The sequence below is a fragment of the Hipposideros armiger genome, unplaced genomic scaffold (assembly GCF_001890085.2).
Source record: "Hipposideros armiger isolate ML-2016 unplaced genomic scaffold, ASM189008v1 scaffold_390, whole genome shotgun sequence".
NCBI classification, from domain to species: domain Eukaryota; kingdom Metazoa; phylum Chordata; class Mammalia; order Chiroptera; family Hipposideridae; genus Hipposideros; species Hipposideros armiger.
In genome coordinates this window covers 320317-335066 of record NW_017731740.1, presented here as the reverse complement: position 1 = coordinate 335066, position 14750 = coordinate 320317, and the positions used below count along the sequence as shown (strand labels likewise).

General features: G+C 41.6%; 3 protein-coding genes across 3 annotated transcripts in view; 2 read left to right on the top strand and 1 right to left on the bottom strand.

Moving 5' to 3' along the window:
* The window catches only part of CDNF (cerebral dopamine neurotrophic factor), a 20046-nt gene extending 15598 nt beyond the window's left edge, over positions 1-4448 (bottom strand). Inside the window, exon 1 of the mRNA XM_019663459.1 lies at positions 4162-4448. Within this exon, the coding sequence (XP_019519004.1) occupies positions 4162-4276 (115 nt within the window). The 5' untranslated portion in view covers positions 4277-4448. The remainder of the gene's footprint in view (positions 1-4161) is intronic.
* A 59-nt stretch (positions 4449-4507) lies between these two features.
* Positions 4508-14750, top strand: part of HSPA14 (heat shock protein family A (Hsp70) member 14) — a 28149-nt gene continuing 17906 nt past the window's right edge. The window contains exons 1-5 of the mRNA XM_019663457.1: positions 4508-4797; positions 5807-5887; positions 5963-6045; positions 14346-14394; positions 14523-14628. Of these exons, the coding sequence (XP_019519002.1) occupies positions 4741-4797; positions 5807-5887; positions 5963-6045; positions 14346-14394; positions 14523-14628 (376 nt within the window). The 5' untranslated portion in view covers positions 4508-4740. The remainder of the gene's footprint in view (positions 4798-5806; positions 5888-5962; positions 6046-14345; positions 14395-14522; positions 14629-14750) is intronic.
* On the top strand, positions 8124-11357 carry MSANTD7 (Myb/SANT DNA binding domain containing 7). Its single transcript, XM_019663458.1, has 2 exons — positions 8124-8772; positions 9290-11357. The coding sequence occupies exons 1-2, from the start codon at positions 8211-8213 to the stop codon at positions 9808-9810; spliced, it is 1083 nt and encodes a 360-aa protein (XP_019519003.1). The 5' UTR covers positions 8124-8210; the 3' UTR covers positions 9811-11357.

The window sequence follows — 14750 nt, the reverse complement described above, 5'->3', positions numbered from 1 at the left end:
GATAGATAGATAGATAGATAGATAGATAGATAGATAGATAGATAGATAGATAGATGAAATAGATAGATAGATGCCAGGATGACTCCAAGGATTGTGACCTAAGAAGCTGGAAGAGTGGAGTTGCCATTTGCTAAAATGGAAAGACTGCAGGAGAAGCAAGTTGGTGGAGACAAGCAGGAAATCAGTCTCGACATGTGAAGTTTGAGATACTTCTAAACATTTGTGGTACTTAATTTTATGTATCCACTTGGAGGTTGCTGTTGAATAAGATGAACTTTGCGTTAAGCAGATTGTCCTCTATAACATGGATAAGCTCATTCCATCAGTTGAAGTCTTGAATAGAACAACAACAAAACTGGCCTCCGCAAGCCAGAGGGAATTCTCCAACAGACTGCCTTCAGGCCTCATCTGCATCGTCAGCTCTCCTGGGCCACCAGCCTGCCAGCCCCCACTGCAAATTTTGGACTTCTCAGCCTCCACAATCAGGTGAACTAATTCCTTATAATAAACCTATCATCTATCTATCTATCTATCTATCTATCTATCTATCTATCTATCTATCATTTATCTATCTCTCCTATTGGTTCTGTTTCTCTGGAGAACACTGACTAATGCAAAATCCAACTAGAAACAGTGAGAAGCAGCTGGACGCATAAACCTGGAGTTAAGGGGTGAGGTCTACATACTACACTTGTAAGTCCTCAACATTTAAGTGGTATTTAGGAGATGAGACCAGAGAGAAGAGACATGGCCTCAGGTCTTGTGAAACTCCATTGTTTAGAAACTGGGAATATGAGAAAGAATGAGAAAAAGACTGAAAAGGGTATAGAGTGGTAGGGTGGGAGTGAAGAGTGAGTGTATTCCCAGAAGACAAATAAAGAAAAGTGTTCAAAGGAGGGACTGACCAATAGGATGTGTTAAATGCTACTGACAGAATGTGAAAAATGAGACACTGCCAATAGGTAGTTTGCTAAGTTTAATTAGCAAATATCTCAAGTATACAAAGGAGACACCTGCCGTGATGATCAATGCTACAAGGCAGCAGAAACTAGCAATAAAGTCTCCCAGTGACCTCTAATTCTCATCGTCCTACAAAAGAAACCCAGTGTTACAATGCCTCCTACGCTTAACACTAGTCCCACAATACACCTCCATGTGATTTCCACACCGCAACTGTTGCTCTGCCCATTATTACCTAGATGATGCAAGTTGGGAATTCTAACTTGTACTTTCAAAGATATACTTTTGGCTCACTAAAAGTTACATAAAATGCTATTGCAGCATATATGCATATATTTGTTCAACAAAATTTAGTGCCTACCATATGCTTCACACTGTAGATGGAGATGATGTGGCAAGAGAAACAGCCTTGATTTTCAAGAAATACTCACATGGAGGAGACCAAAACAATTATTGAACACTATGAGAAGTATATTAGATACTGTGGGAAAACAAAGAGGAGTCTCCTACCTAGGGGAAAGTGGGAGAGCCCTGAAAGATATTAAATAAGGGAGCAACATGATATCAACTGCCAGGGGACTAGGGAGAGGAAGGTGGCACGAAGGATGCTGTTGCGCCAGTGAGGACGGTAGAAATAGTGACGGTCTGTAACAAGACAATGGAGCTGGGGAGGGAGTAAGGAGTGAACCAGAAGATAGAATCAATGGACTGATGGGCGTAGAGAATCAGGGATAAAGAGAAGTCGAGCCTAGTTGACCCAGATACTGACACCACAAGCATAACAGGTATTGGAGACTGAGAAGGGAGGAGATGGTGATTTTGGTTCGTGACTCTGTTGAGTTTGAGGAATAAGATATCTACGTGGGAATGTTCAGTAGTCAATTGGATGCGAGGTCTAGGACTGTAGAAAGGAGGTGGATTAGATAGAAACATTGGGAATTAATCAGACTATAGATAGGTCAATTCTGATTGCACACAAGAGTGTGTAGGCCAAGAAGAGAAGCGTGCAGAGGACAGAACTCTGGAAAATTCTAATAGTGAAGCCATGGCTAGAGAGCCAGAAAGATACATAAACAAGTGGGCACAGGGACAGGAAGCAAAGGCAAGAAAAAGGCCATATCAATGCCATCCAGGGAAGGAAGTTTCCGAAAGAGAAAGAAGTCAGTGATGTCCCATGTCAGAGAAGTCAAGATAAGAATGGAAATTTATTCCTTGAGCTTACGTGAAGAGAATAATCTCACCATAAATTGCCTAACAAATTAGTAATTTAAGGTTCCTGACATGTATTTATTGCTATAACCAGATAACTATACTCTTTTTAATTTATGTTGTGGGGTTTTTTTGTTTTTTAAAATAGCCCCATAAGCAAATCTACAATTATTTCAAAATAAAAGAAATTTTAAAACACTCCCATAATAAAATCCTTTTAAAGAGATCCAGAAATGTTTACATTTTTCCAGTAAGTCTCACATGATCTAAAGCAGGGCTCAGAAACTTAAACATTCACAGGAGCCAGGCAAGTAAAATAAATGGGTAAAGAAATCCGAGTGTAGGAAAAACAGAAACAAAAACCCAGAGAACACATGTCCTTTCTAAAAACAGCCATGGCTAATTCCCGCTACATGGACATATAGTCTTGACAGGTCACCCGGTATTGCCAGAAAAAGCACAAATCTGAATTTTTAAATAGGCAGTCTTCCAATTTTAAAACATAGTCGATTTATTTAAATGTTTTTCAAAATACTTTGTAAACTTAATATTTCAGGAGGTCCCAGGTGGCTCATAGACTATCAGTTTTTTACCTTTGCCCTAAAGTATATATAATATAGCATTTTAATCTTATACCTTGAGGGAAATTAAATGGCTAATGATAAAGCTCATATGCAGTAATTGAGCCAGATCTAGAATCTAGTCCTTCTTGGTCTAAGACTAGTATTTCCTTCTCTGTGAATCTAGAGCTTCTTTATCTAACAAGGGAAATATACACCCAGGTTAGTCAGACATGCAAGTTAATAAATTTATTACAGACGCACTGTAATAAATTCAGGAAAGATGGCATAAGCTTCACATTTAATTACCTAAAACAGTTCAGAAAATAAATTACTGATGACTAATCAAGTGTTTATGCCTCACAAATTCTGCTTTAAATGTGTAGGACAGAACTGTAAGCGATGTTTAAACAAAATTATAGCTTAGCTAAACAAATATCTATATAAAGTGTTTTGTTTTGTTTTTAAATAACATCATGTAGATAATTTTAGTTTCTGGAAAGAGAGTTTAATTATTGCAGGACTGGTAGAACACTGGACTCCAGTACTTCAGATTTTGTTCAGTTATAATACAGACTATACTCAACCATCCATTCAACATATACTGTGAACCTACAATTTCCTGTTGGATAATGATTGATTCGCAAGCTCACATGAGGGTGAGGATATACATTTAAATTATGTCAATGAATGAAATGCAGAGGTGAGCGATACAGGAATGCAGGAGAATGGAGCTAGTGTAGCTAATTATCTTCTTTGATGTTAACAGCCCTCTGAAAGAGGTATTATCACTACGATTTTGCGAGAACCAGGTAAGTCTACCACAGAGCCACAGGGCACAGTGTTCTGACTGCAAGTCCGTCCACAGCTGAGATCTGCGAATAGAAAAGGAATCGTTCTGTATTCCTCCTCTTTCTAAGGAGTTAACGTACTCCCATGTAAAGCAACTTTTCCATGTAATGTCCTAAGAAACGTTAGTCATGTCCTCTGATTGAAGCCACCTCAACTCAATTACAGACAATGTGTCATGTTTTATTTTCCTTTTAAGTGTTGGAAACTAATTTGAACTTGAAAGACATCTCCTGCGCAAAGAGAGGCAAATCTCACCGGTTAGAAGCAGCAGAATCAATTTGGCGCCAGGGTCGTCTGAATCTAGCCGCGTTTACACAAAATCAAACCCAGATCCAAACGCACCAGCTTTGACATGGCAGTTTAATAGTCACAGCAAGACTAGGACGCAGCCTAAAAGTGTCACCTGGCCGGGCTTGAACTTTTGCCTAGGCGACGGCGAAGGCAATCGGAAACTAGGGACAGAGCCCACGTTACCTAAGTGAAATGTTATTAATAGTCAGGGCCAGAAGAAGCCAAAACCGACAACAGCTGCGCTGCAGCGCGGTGCCACCGCCATGCAAGCAGGTCTCACACCGCTCACCTTCACAGTCGGCCCCCGGCCGCCCCCCGGCCTCCTGGCCCTGTGCTGGCACCGGGGTAGAGACCCAAAGCCCGGCGCAAAAGGCCACAACTGCAGCTGGGCTCGTGCACCACATGCTGAGCCAACAGCACCAAACACCTCGGCCACCTGCGCCCACCTACAGCCTCGCTGCTATTGCCGGGGGCAGCTACAGGACGCTGGAAAGAGGAGTGAGCCCGCCGTTGCTAGGGCAAATGACACAACTCAATCCAGAGTTTCTATTGGCTCTCACAATCACAGAGCGGAGCGAAGGAGCCTTTTCCTTGCCTTCCCCAACTGGCGCGTGCGCACTACCGCACACGCTGTGTCGCTTCAGCGGGGCGGGGAGAGACGCACTAAAGCTATTCGCCTACTGCTGGAGAGGGGGGCGGGACCTCCAGGCTGATTGGCGACGACGCGGGAGGCCGCGGCGTTTGGACCGGACGCAGTGGGCGGGCGGGAACGTGAAGTCTCCGCGGTGCCTGATGGGGCTGCTGGGAGCCAGAGACCTGTAGCCACCCGGGTACCGCTCTTCACCACTGCCGCCGTCGCTGCCGCCTCATGGCGGCCATCGGAGTTCACCTGGGCTGCACATCAGCCTGTGTGGCCGTCTATAAGGTGAGGGAATGGGGCTGGTCTGTGGGCTGAATGTCAGCCACCCCGTTCTCTGAGTACGGAGCCAAATCCTTTGGTCATCCTACGGGGTTGTGAACCGCTTGTCGCCGGCCTAGGAACGTCGCGCGGGGAGACGGTACTGCGGGGAAGTTTCGAGGCGAAGAACCAGGCGGACCCCGCCTCGTCTTCTGCGGCTCCGGAAAGCCAGCTGCGCCCTGGTGGAGGGTCGTGACGACGCTGGAGCGCGGGGTCCGGGGACGTCAGGGCCGCAGGAGGCCGGGATGGGTCTCGGGGACGTCGTGGGCGCGGGAGGTCTGCAGGGGGACGGTCCTGGGGACGTCAGGCGGCAGGATGCTTGAAAGATCTCGGGGATGTAGTGACCGCAGGAGACCTGGAGATTTCTGGACGTTTACCAGGAAAGGGCGGGGTGGCTGCGATCTGGAACTGGAGCTGTTGATCCCGCGAAGCATGTGAAGCGAGTTGATGGTGCGTGGTCTACTGACTTGGCCTTTCTGAAAATGAGGGAGCGTGACAAGGAGTTGTGGCCTTCCTCTCATCAGTGGGGAGGCGGAAGGAGCAATACTAGTGAACTCCCCTGATACTAGTAGTCTCGCGTTTAAGTGTCAAATGATGTGTAAGGAAAAGCCAAAGGGATTAGTGCAACTTCATTATATGTAGAAAAGAAAAGAATTATGTATTTATAGGGGAAGGAAGAGAAGTAGAAACGGTGGTGTGATAAGACTTGTTATAATTGTATATGGAAAGATTGCTGTTATGTTTGTTCCAATTATTGACTAGGCAGAGAAGACTATAAAAAATGAGGCAGTTCTTCATGGAATGTTGGCCTTACAGACAATCCAGGAGATTAATAGCGGCAATTAAATCTACAAGTTTAAAATGTTGATAGAGCATTTTTTCTTTCCATGTATATGCAAAGTAACACTGGCCCGAATTTGTCCAATGAGACTATTTCATTTCAAAACAACTAATATAGTTCTGTATTTTTCTCCAGGATGGCCGGGCTGATGTGGTTGCAAATGATGCAGGGGACAGAGTTACTCCAGCTATTGTTGCTTACTCAGAAAATGAAGAGGTACTATTCCCCCTCATTTTTGTACTTTAAAATAAGTAAAAATTACATGCATTGTAATGTGTTTCTCTTTTTCAGGTTGTTGGATTGGCAGCAAAACAAAGTAGAATAAGAAATATTTCAAATACAGTAGTGAAAGTAAAGCAGATCCTTGGCAGGAGGTATGGAGTAAAATAATTTACATATGGTAATAAAAATGTGTTTATACATCCTCAGCATAATGTGGAATGAAACTAGAAACCATTTGCTTTTTTGTTGGCTTTTATGACTGTCATTTCAGAAAGTACCCCAGTAGGTTGTTTCTTTTGATGATTAGTGTTGAGTCTTCTCAAGGATGGGATTCACTCAGACATCTGTTTCTTGCTGACAGCCCTGTTAGTATGGGTAAATGCCAACATTCCTTTAGTTTTGACAGTTTGTGTCATTCAGAGGTGGTAATTTGGACTTTTCACGTTTCTGTGTTTTTTAATTGAGGGAACTTGAAAGATTTTTGTGGAAATTTGACAATTTCTTTGCACTATAGTTGAATTTTGCAAAATCTATATATTTGGTCATAATTTATGTAGATGCTATTGATTTTCTTCCTCGGGTCCTTTTGTAACACTTTCTGGGAACTAACTTTTCCAGTGGCTTACAAAATTAATCATTAGAGAAACAGCTTAATTAACGTCTTAAGTAAGAATCAGATTAATCATCTGTTGTAGCTTTAATTAAAAGATTAAAGAGGTTTGCTTCCTCAGACTCCTGTCTCCTCAAATTATAGATACCATAATAATTAGGGGGTTTCATTTTCATGGGAGTGGTAATACTTGATATAGTGTTTTTAAATTTTCAAAGTGCTTTCACATCTATTATTTTATTTAATCCTCTCAAATCCCTGTAAGATTGGTAAGGCAGGTTTTTATCCCTCCCCATCTATAGATGAGAACATCAAGGCACATAGAAGTTATGGTATTCCTAAATTGGTTAGGGGGGGTGAACTAGACCAGGACTGCAGTTCAAGACTTCTAATCCTTAGCTCAGGTTGTTTCCTTTCTATGTTGTTCAGTTGAGAATTTAAGTAGAAATTTCCTTAAATTGATTCTAGGGTTTGGGGATTATAGATTAAATTTAATAGTTTTTTTGTTTTGTTTTGTTTTTTTGCGTACAATTTTTTTTTTATTATCCCTTACCTGTGTTTAGTTAAACTGAATTTGACGTTTATTTTTTTCCTTCCAATATCTATGCACTAAGCCAAAAACTAGTAGTATTTTGGAGATATTTCAGATTTTTGTGATGATGATAATAAATTAGTGTCAAAAATTTTCAAATTATAAACTGAAAAGGGAGTTGTAGATATATGTTGAATCTAGATTTACTGTAAGCAGCCAACAATGTTTTTTTTATTAAACTTTTTATTTTAAGGTAATTACATACTATTATAAGAAATAATACAAAGAGATCCAATATATTAGTGGATTTACCACTTCCTCCCAATGCTAGCACTTGCAAAACTGTAGTTTTGCATTACAGCCAGATGGTGACATTAGTACAGTCAAGATACAGAACATGTCCATGGATCTGTCTCCTGGTAGCCCTGTTTGTTTTATGCTGCTATTTTGGGGCAAACAGTTGGAGTAATGATGTGGTTGTCTTCTGCCATATTATGCAGAAAGCTTTGTATTAACAGGAATAACTTAAGCTTCTTTTCCGGCCCCGAAAGTTACTTTTTAACAAAGGAGTGCAATGATGACTGTCAGAGGGGTAATACATAGCCAAGGCATGCTGCTTAGGCCAAGGTTAGTAAAGGATGAGCGCCCTTCACACAAACCACTGCACCATGGTCCTGCTAGCATGTCTCCAGAGTGAGGTGCCCCACGCTCTGGGTATTTCCCCCCTCGGTCTGTCTACTTACAAGACAATGGTGATTTTTACAGACACACAGTTGTACCAGGTCTCAGCCTTGGAAGCACTGGCCTTTGTGGAGGAGCCAGTCCCCTTGTTATCAAGCCAGTAAGTCCCGTTTTAGCCCCTGGTCCACTGTCCATCCTGGGCACACGTCCAAAGTTGGGCTTTCTCAGTCTTGGCATCCTGCCTGCTCACGACCTACTTAGAGGTAGCACCGCTTAACTTGCTTCTTTACGCCCTCCCTGTAACTCTCATTCCCCTGTGGCCTTCCAGCCAGAAATTCAGTCTTTGGACCTGGCTCCTCAGCAATTAGCCCCGAGAGGGAAGAATCGGCTGGCTTCTGGAAATAGACTGAGAGCACCCAGCGCTTCCCCACGCCTTCAGATTTGCGCCTTGCTGCCCAGGAGCTTCCTTCCGCTAGCCTTCCTTCCTATCCACTATGGCCAGTTCCAATAGCAGTGCGGGCATCCGCTGGTCCAGACAGGAGACACGAACTCTTCTCTCCATACTAGGCGAGGCAGAGTATATTCAGCGCCTCCAGACTGTGCATCATAATGCAGATGTCTATCAGGCTGTGTCTAAGCGGATGCAGCAGGAAGGCTTCCGCCGTACCGAGCGTCAGTGCCGCTCCAAGTTTAAAGTTCTGAAGGCGTTGTATCTAAAGGCATATGTGGCCCATGCCACAAGTATGGGCGATCCGCCACACTGTCCATTCTATGATACGTTGGATCAGCTTCTCCGAAACCAGATAGTGACTGACCCAGACAACTTAATGGAGGATGCTGCTTGGGCCAAGCACTGCGATCAAAACTTAGTGGCCTCTGACACCCCAGGGGAAGAGGGACCCAGCATTCTGAGAGCAAAAAGGACTCAGGCAGCAGATCACCAGCCTACCTTGAAAACAGTTAAGGAATCAGATGAGGATTGTCAACTGAGAATCAGTGACCAGATGCAAGAAACCAGTGACCTTGAGGACTCCTGGGATGAATCCTCAGGTGCAGGTAATTCCCGAACATGTAAAGGATTGGGGTACCAGAGTCACTTGGTTCTAAACAGCTGTATACGTTTGGATGGTGTTCTTTTCAGCATTGTCCCTTTTTCTGCCCCCTGCCCTCTTTTTTTTTTTTAAAAACCTAATGGTAAGATTAAGGGCTCCAGATGTTTAAAAGCTATGACCCTAGGTCTGTAAGGTATTAAAATTCTTTAAACACAGAAGAAGTACTCTAGAACCAAACTAGTTTTGGCATTATTTATAATGGGTACCCATTTGTGGGTATAGAGTGGGTTGGGTAGCTAAGTGGAAAGGGGCTCAGGAAGGCAAGGGGGAGGTTTAGAGGGTAAGATTACAACAAGCCTAAATGTCCAGACTAAGGAAGTGAATTCTTCCCAGTCCCTTCTGGAAAGAGGCCTTTCCAGGAATTACCACAGTTTTGTAATTGTCTCTCAACTCAGCTAGTGGCTCCAAGAATTCCCTTAGCAGGAAAGTCCTCTCTGCAACATTGTTGCTTTGTTTTTCAGGGTGTTCTCAAGGGACCCCCAGCTACAGCAGCTCCCACCACCTTTTCAGAGGTGCAGTTGCTCCCTGTCAGAGCAGCCCCATGACCAGACTGGGTGTGTCCGGTGAGCCCAGTCCTTGCACCAGCACCAGCCGGAACACTCCTGGGGTGGCCTCCACACAACAGCTTCCAATGTCCTCCGGAGTTTCTTTTGTTTCTGGTGGGGATAGGCCTTTGACCAGTGAGCCCCCTCCAAGGTGGGCGAGGCGAAGAAGGCGGTCAGTGGCCAGGACTATTGCAGCTGAATTGGCAGAAAACAGGAGATTGGCACGAGAACTTTCAAAACGTGAGGAAGAAAAATTGGACAGGCTGATTGCTATTGGTGAGGAGGCCAGTGCTCAGCAAGACACGGCCAACGAGCTCCGCAGGGATGCCGTGATGGCAGTCAGACGCTTGGCGACGGCAGTGGAAGAGGCAACCGGTGCTTTTCAGCTAGGCCTTGAAAAATTGCTTCAGAGGCTAATTTCGAATACCAAAAGTTAGGAACTGATGACAAAAGGGTGTATTGCCTAAAGTGGCAGAAGCCCAGATCCAGCAGTTGCCTTCTGATACCCTGGCAACTTTTCCACGTCCTCAGAAAAAATGTAGATGAGCCATGAATATGCAGAGGAGGAGGAATAATATGCCAGTTGCTTTACCCAAGTTTCTCCACTCATTGAAAGACCTTTCAGATATGTGAGAGGTGGCTTAATAGAAAACAAATGGAGCCAAGTCCAGAGAGCTAGTTAGCCCTGGCTTTGTCACTGACATGAGGCGATTTATTGTAGTTTACCTCTCTACACCACTGTCCTTATCTGTAAAATGGGAACTAGGTAACAACTCCTGACCTGCCTACCTCACAGGGTTGTTGTGAGGAGCAAACGGCTAATAGATGTGAAAGGGTTTAAATATTTAAAAGCACTATACTCACGTAAGTTATTAATGTATATGATCTTGGCTGAGGTGAGGCTAGGGTGAAGCGCATTAGTTGACAAGATATAGAATTGTGGTTGTATACCATGATGACCTCATTGCTTGAAACTTTATTAGTTTAACTTGACTGCTTCCTGGAGTTTGAGATCTTCATTTCTATTTTTTTTTAATAACTCTATAGCTCAAGACTACTATAGACATGACATGTATTGGTACCTTCCTCTCATTTTCACTGCTATGTCTATGACATACCTACTAGTACACACTCAGTAGTCAAACCATCATTCCCTCCATTTTGATAAGTCTTAGTCTCTATAAGAATATAATTCAGAACTGACAGGGAGCCACAATCATGTGTTATGGTTCATATTGATAATCTTTGGTATAATGAGATATAGTGTGTTTTATAAAATATTGAATGTAAGTAAATTCTTTGCATTTCATATTACTAGGTTCCCTTTACATGTATGATTATATATATTTAGGTTTGGGTTGCCATTTGAACATCATGGAAAGAATTCAGGTTATATCAGTTTCTCAAGTGCTTTTAGCTAATTTCATTCTCTTCTGTTAGCCTTTTTTCTCTGTCATGTGTTATAGAAGTCAAGCCCTAGAAAACTTTCCTTCTAGGGAAATTTCAAAAATCAGTTTTTCTCACATGGTATAGATGAAAGAAAGTTCACCTAGTGAGTGGCATATGGTAGAAGAGAACAGTTGAGGGTGGTGTGAATAAAGACTGCCTGCAATAAACTTTTAAGCACAAACGCTCAACAAACCAATTCCCTTTTCCCCCCAAAATACACACCCTTCCTTTGGGATGTGGAAAGGTGTTGAGCCATATTTCCAGTTTACTTTAGAATGGAAGCCATTATTGGCCATCATTAAACTAACTTAAAGCTTTTATTGATTTACTTAGTACTTTCAGGAAATAGGAGCCTTGGATTTTAAACAGTTTTCCTTCCATCTAGAGGCTGGAAAAAAAAAAGATGTGAGCATGTTGGGAGAGATTTTATATTTTGCAGGCTTGGGTGCTTAATGCTGGACATACAAACAGAGAAGCGGTCGAAACAACAATGGGAATGTACCTGGAACCATGACTTGGTGGCAAGCAAGCGAGCTGCTCTGATGAGTAGGGGATGGCTTTCGGAAGCAGCTGGTGTGGTACAGACACTGGACTCGAGTTAAACTTGGGTTCTGATCCTGTCACAGTCGGCTCTATGGGAAAAATCACTTGCCCTTTTTGTGCCTCAACTTCTTTATCTCTAAAATGAGAGATTTGTATCCGATGCTTTTCTAGTACCTTCCAGTTCTAAAACTCTGACACACAGCATAACAAAAAAGGCAAAATGAAATTTTAATTGTAGTATTTTCAGTCACAGCCACATATTTATGTTTGAAATACTGGTAACAATTGTATTTTAAGGAAGCATTCTACGGAATTAGTATTTATTAATGTACTGAACTTCTATAAATACCACGCCAGACAAAGATTCCTTGCTTTTAAAGGAGTATATGTTAGGGCATTGAAATGGATACACACACACACAGGTTTTCTAAATTCCTGTAGGCCATTATATGGAGGGATATGTGTCGGTTATAACTAGATAACACTAGATGATGTAGGTAGATAGACTTTCTGTAAAAACAGGGAAGTTCTTGAAGGAGAATTAGGCCTGTACTACCTTAATCTATGAATGATAGCAAAACACATAGGTGAAGATTTATGTGAGATGACAGAAGTGTTGAAGAACAGAAGTGGAGTTCAACTTTGGAGGTAGTATTGTGAAAATATAATGGGTGAAGTAACCTTAATGTGCGAATAAAACTAAAGGGAAAGGTCTTCAAGAAGTAAACAGAAAAATAGGCAAAATATTGGTAAGAGAAGGGAAGTTGTACTAAGGGGAGGTTGCGTGAAGAAAACAAGCCCAGAAATCCCACCTAAGCTCCAGGCCCAACCGTTGCTACCGGTCCGTCCTAAGCAGGTCATTTCACCATGCTGTAACTCAGGATCCTCACCTCTGAAGTGGGAAACTACTAACTATCCTACCTCTCTCACAGGAATGTTGTGAGGGTCAAATGAATGTAAAAACTCAGACATGGAAGGTACTGTACTGTGACAGTAGCAGGGACGAGGACCCTGTGGCACATTAGAGCTGGTGTGCGCCAGGTCTGAGGGCCTGCTGACTGTGCAAGAGACAATTATGGACGGAGGAGGAAGAAAATGGCATTGCTGGGAAAGGTTGTGACACAATGGTTGAATTAACACTCGCCTCCTAGAGACCGTGATGTAAATGGGGTGCTATGTACACCAACCTCCCACCACCCTTTGTTTTTCTGTTATTTAATTCAATCCTGGTGTGGACAATAAAGTTTTTACTTGTATGTAGTTGTGGGTCAGTCCGCTACTTTCTGGCACTGTCCACGATCGTTTGCTACCTCTATTCTCTGCTTTCTGCTCTGCTAGCTAATCTCCAGGGTCTGGCCTATCTATGGCCCCAAGATCTATGTGTGCTTTCTGTCTTCACATGAGAGACGCCCTCTTTGCGTAACAGTTGAAAAATAATTTTTCATTTCTAAGAGTTCTGTAAAGTTCATAAAAGATCCTTTCCCAGCAAATTATCTTGTCTGAGTGATAGATAACCTTCACACAATAGAATAAATTATACTGGTTGACTTAAAAGTCTATTGTAAAGAAAGAACTGGTCTGGTGTGCACAAATAATGGTGCAACAAAATTACTATGGGCACACTTCCATCTTTTTTTCTTAATCAATATATTTGTCCAGGATATAATCTAAATACTGGGTTTCGACAAAGGGAAGGGAGGGTTTAATGGAAAGAATACTAAATTTTTGTATGAAAGATATGGATTCCTGCCAGTTCTGCCGTTAATTAGCCATGCTATTTTGGGCAAGTTACTTGTTTCCTCTATCAATTTGTAGGTAATAGGGAAGGAAGTATGAGGAATCTGCAAGGATTCCAGCCAGAGTTCTAAGCCGAATTAGTCCATTTTAAACTCCTTTTGTCTTCCTAATATTTACACAGATTAGGGTCCTTGGATATTCAGTAACCCCTCAGCAATTAGTCGCTATTAATTTTCACCTTTTATTGAACATTTAAGACTGGTCTCTGAACAGAATAGTCACAGCTCCTTGGAAGAAGGGTTTAGTGGAAAGATCTACTTCATCTTAATTTCTAGATGAAATTAAACCAAGGATCAAAGACTCCCATTCCGGTTCAAGGGGCAGAAGTACTTCAATCATGCACCATCTTACTGCTGGGCAGTCACATAAAGTGTGAACAACTGTAGCTTGATAGAAAAGACCTGGGATCAAGTACTGACTGCCCCTTATTAGTTTATAAGTCATTGACCCTCTATGAACCTGTTACCTCTAAAATAACACCTGCCAAACCAACCCCATTTAAGTGTTGTAAAGATCAAGTGAGGTAATATATGTGAAAACATTTTGTAGTCCACATAAATTGGTATTGCTGTGTTGAGCAATATAACACCCATTGTCTTAATTTTTTCATTGCCATGAACATTTATTTAATACCTACTTTGTATAGGACATTATAGGTCTATCTATCTATAGTACTCTGTACCTCTCCCTATATGTATATGACATTTGTACTTGTGCTCACTTTTTAAATTTTGGGTGTAGATTCACGTTCAGAAAACAAGCAACCAAGAAGGTGTTAGGCATGCTGGTTTGCCCTTAGTTTGCAATCTTTTTGTTCTTTTTATCTCAGTGGTTTGGGTCTTCAGGATTACAGATGTAAGAGTATATGACATAGAATCATTAATATGATGAAAATCATCTCCAAATGTAGCATCTGTTAATAGCAAGATCAAAAAAAGTAAAAGCTATTTACTTTCAAATGCAAAAAAGTAACACCTTAATAGAATTACTATAACCATTATAAATATTCCATTCATTTAATCCTATCTGTAATATTTGAAGTTTTTAAAATATTAAGCAATGTAATGTTTTTGTTTATATTTTTATATTTGTTCAGTGGTGTTGAATGTATGTAATGTTCTTTAAACCTTATATATCAACAATACTGATTTTAATACTTAACTGTCTTTATCTCTATGGACAGCTCTGATGATCCACAGGCTCAGAAATACATCACAGAAAGTAAATGTATAGTGAGTATGGTTCTATTATTCCCCGTTACATAAAGTAATTGTTACGGTGTTGACCTGTAGTATTGGTTTGAAACTTTGTATTTTTATTAAAATTACTCCTTATTTAACACAAATAATTTCCTTTATAGGTCATTGAAAAAAATGGGAAATTACAATATGAAATAGATACTGGAGAAGAAACAAAATTTGTTAATCCAGAAGATGTTGCCAGACTGATATTTAGTAAAATGAAAGGTACTGAGCCAAAGAGAAAATCTTGTAAGAGTTGACCATTAAAAAAAACATTAGGTGTATTTTTTGACGAAGGGAGAAACAAGTAATGGAGCAGATGAGCAGTCAGGAGACTTATACTCGAG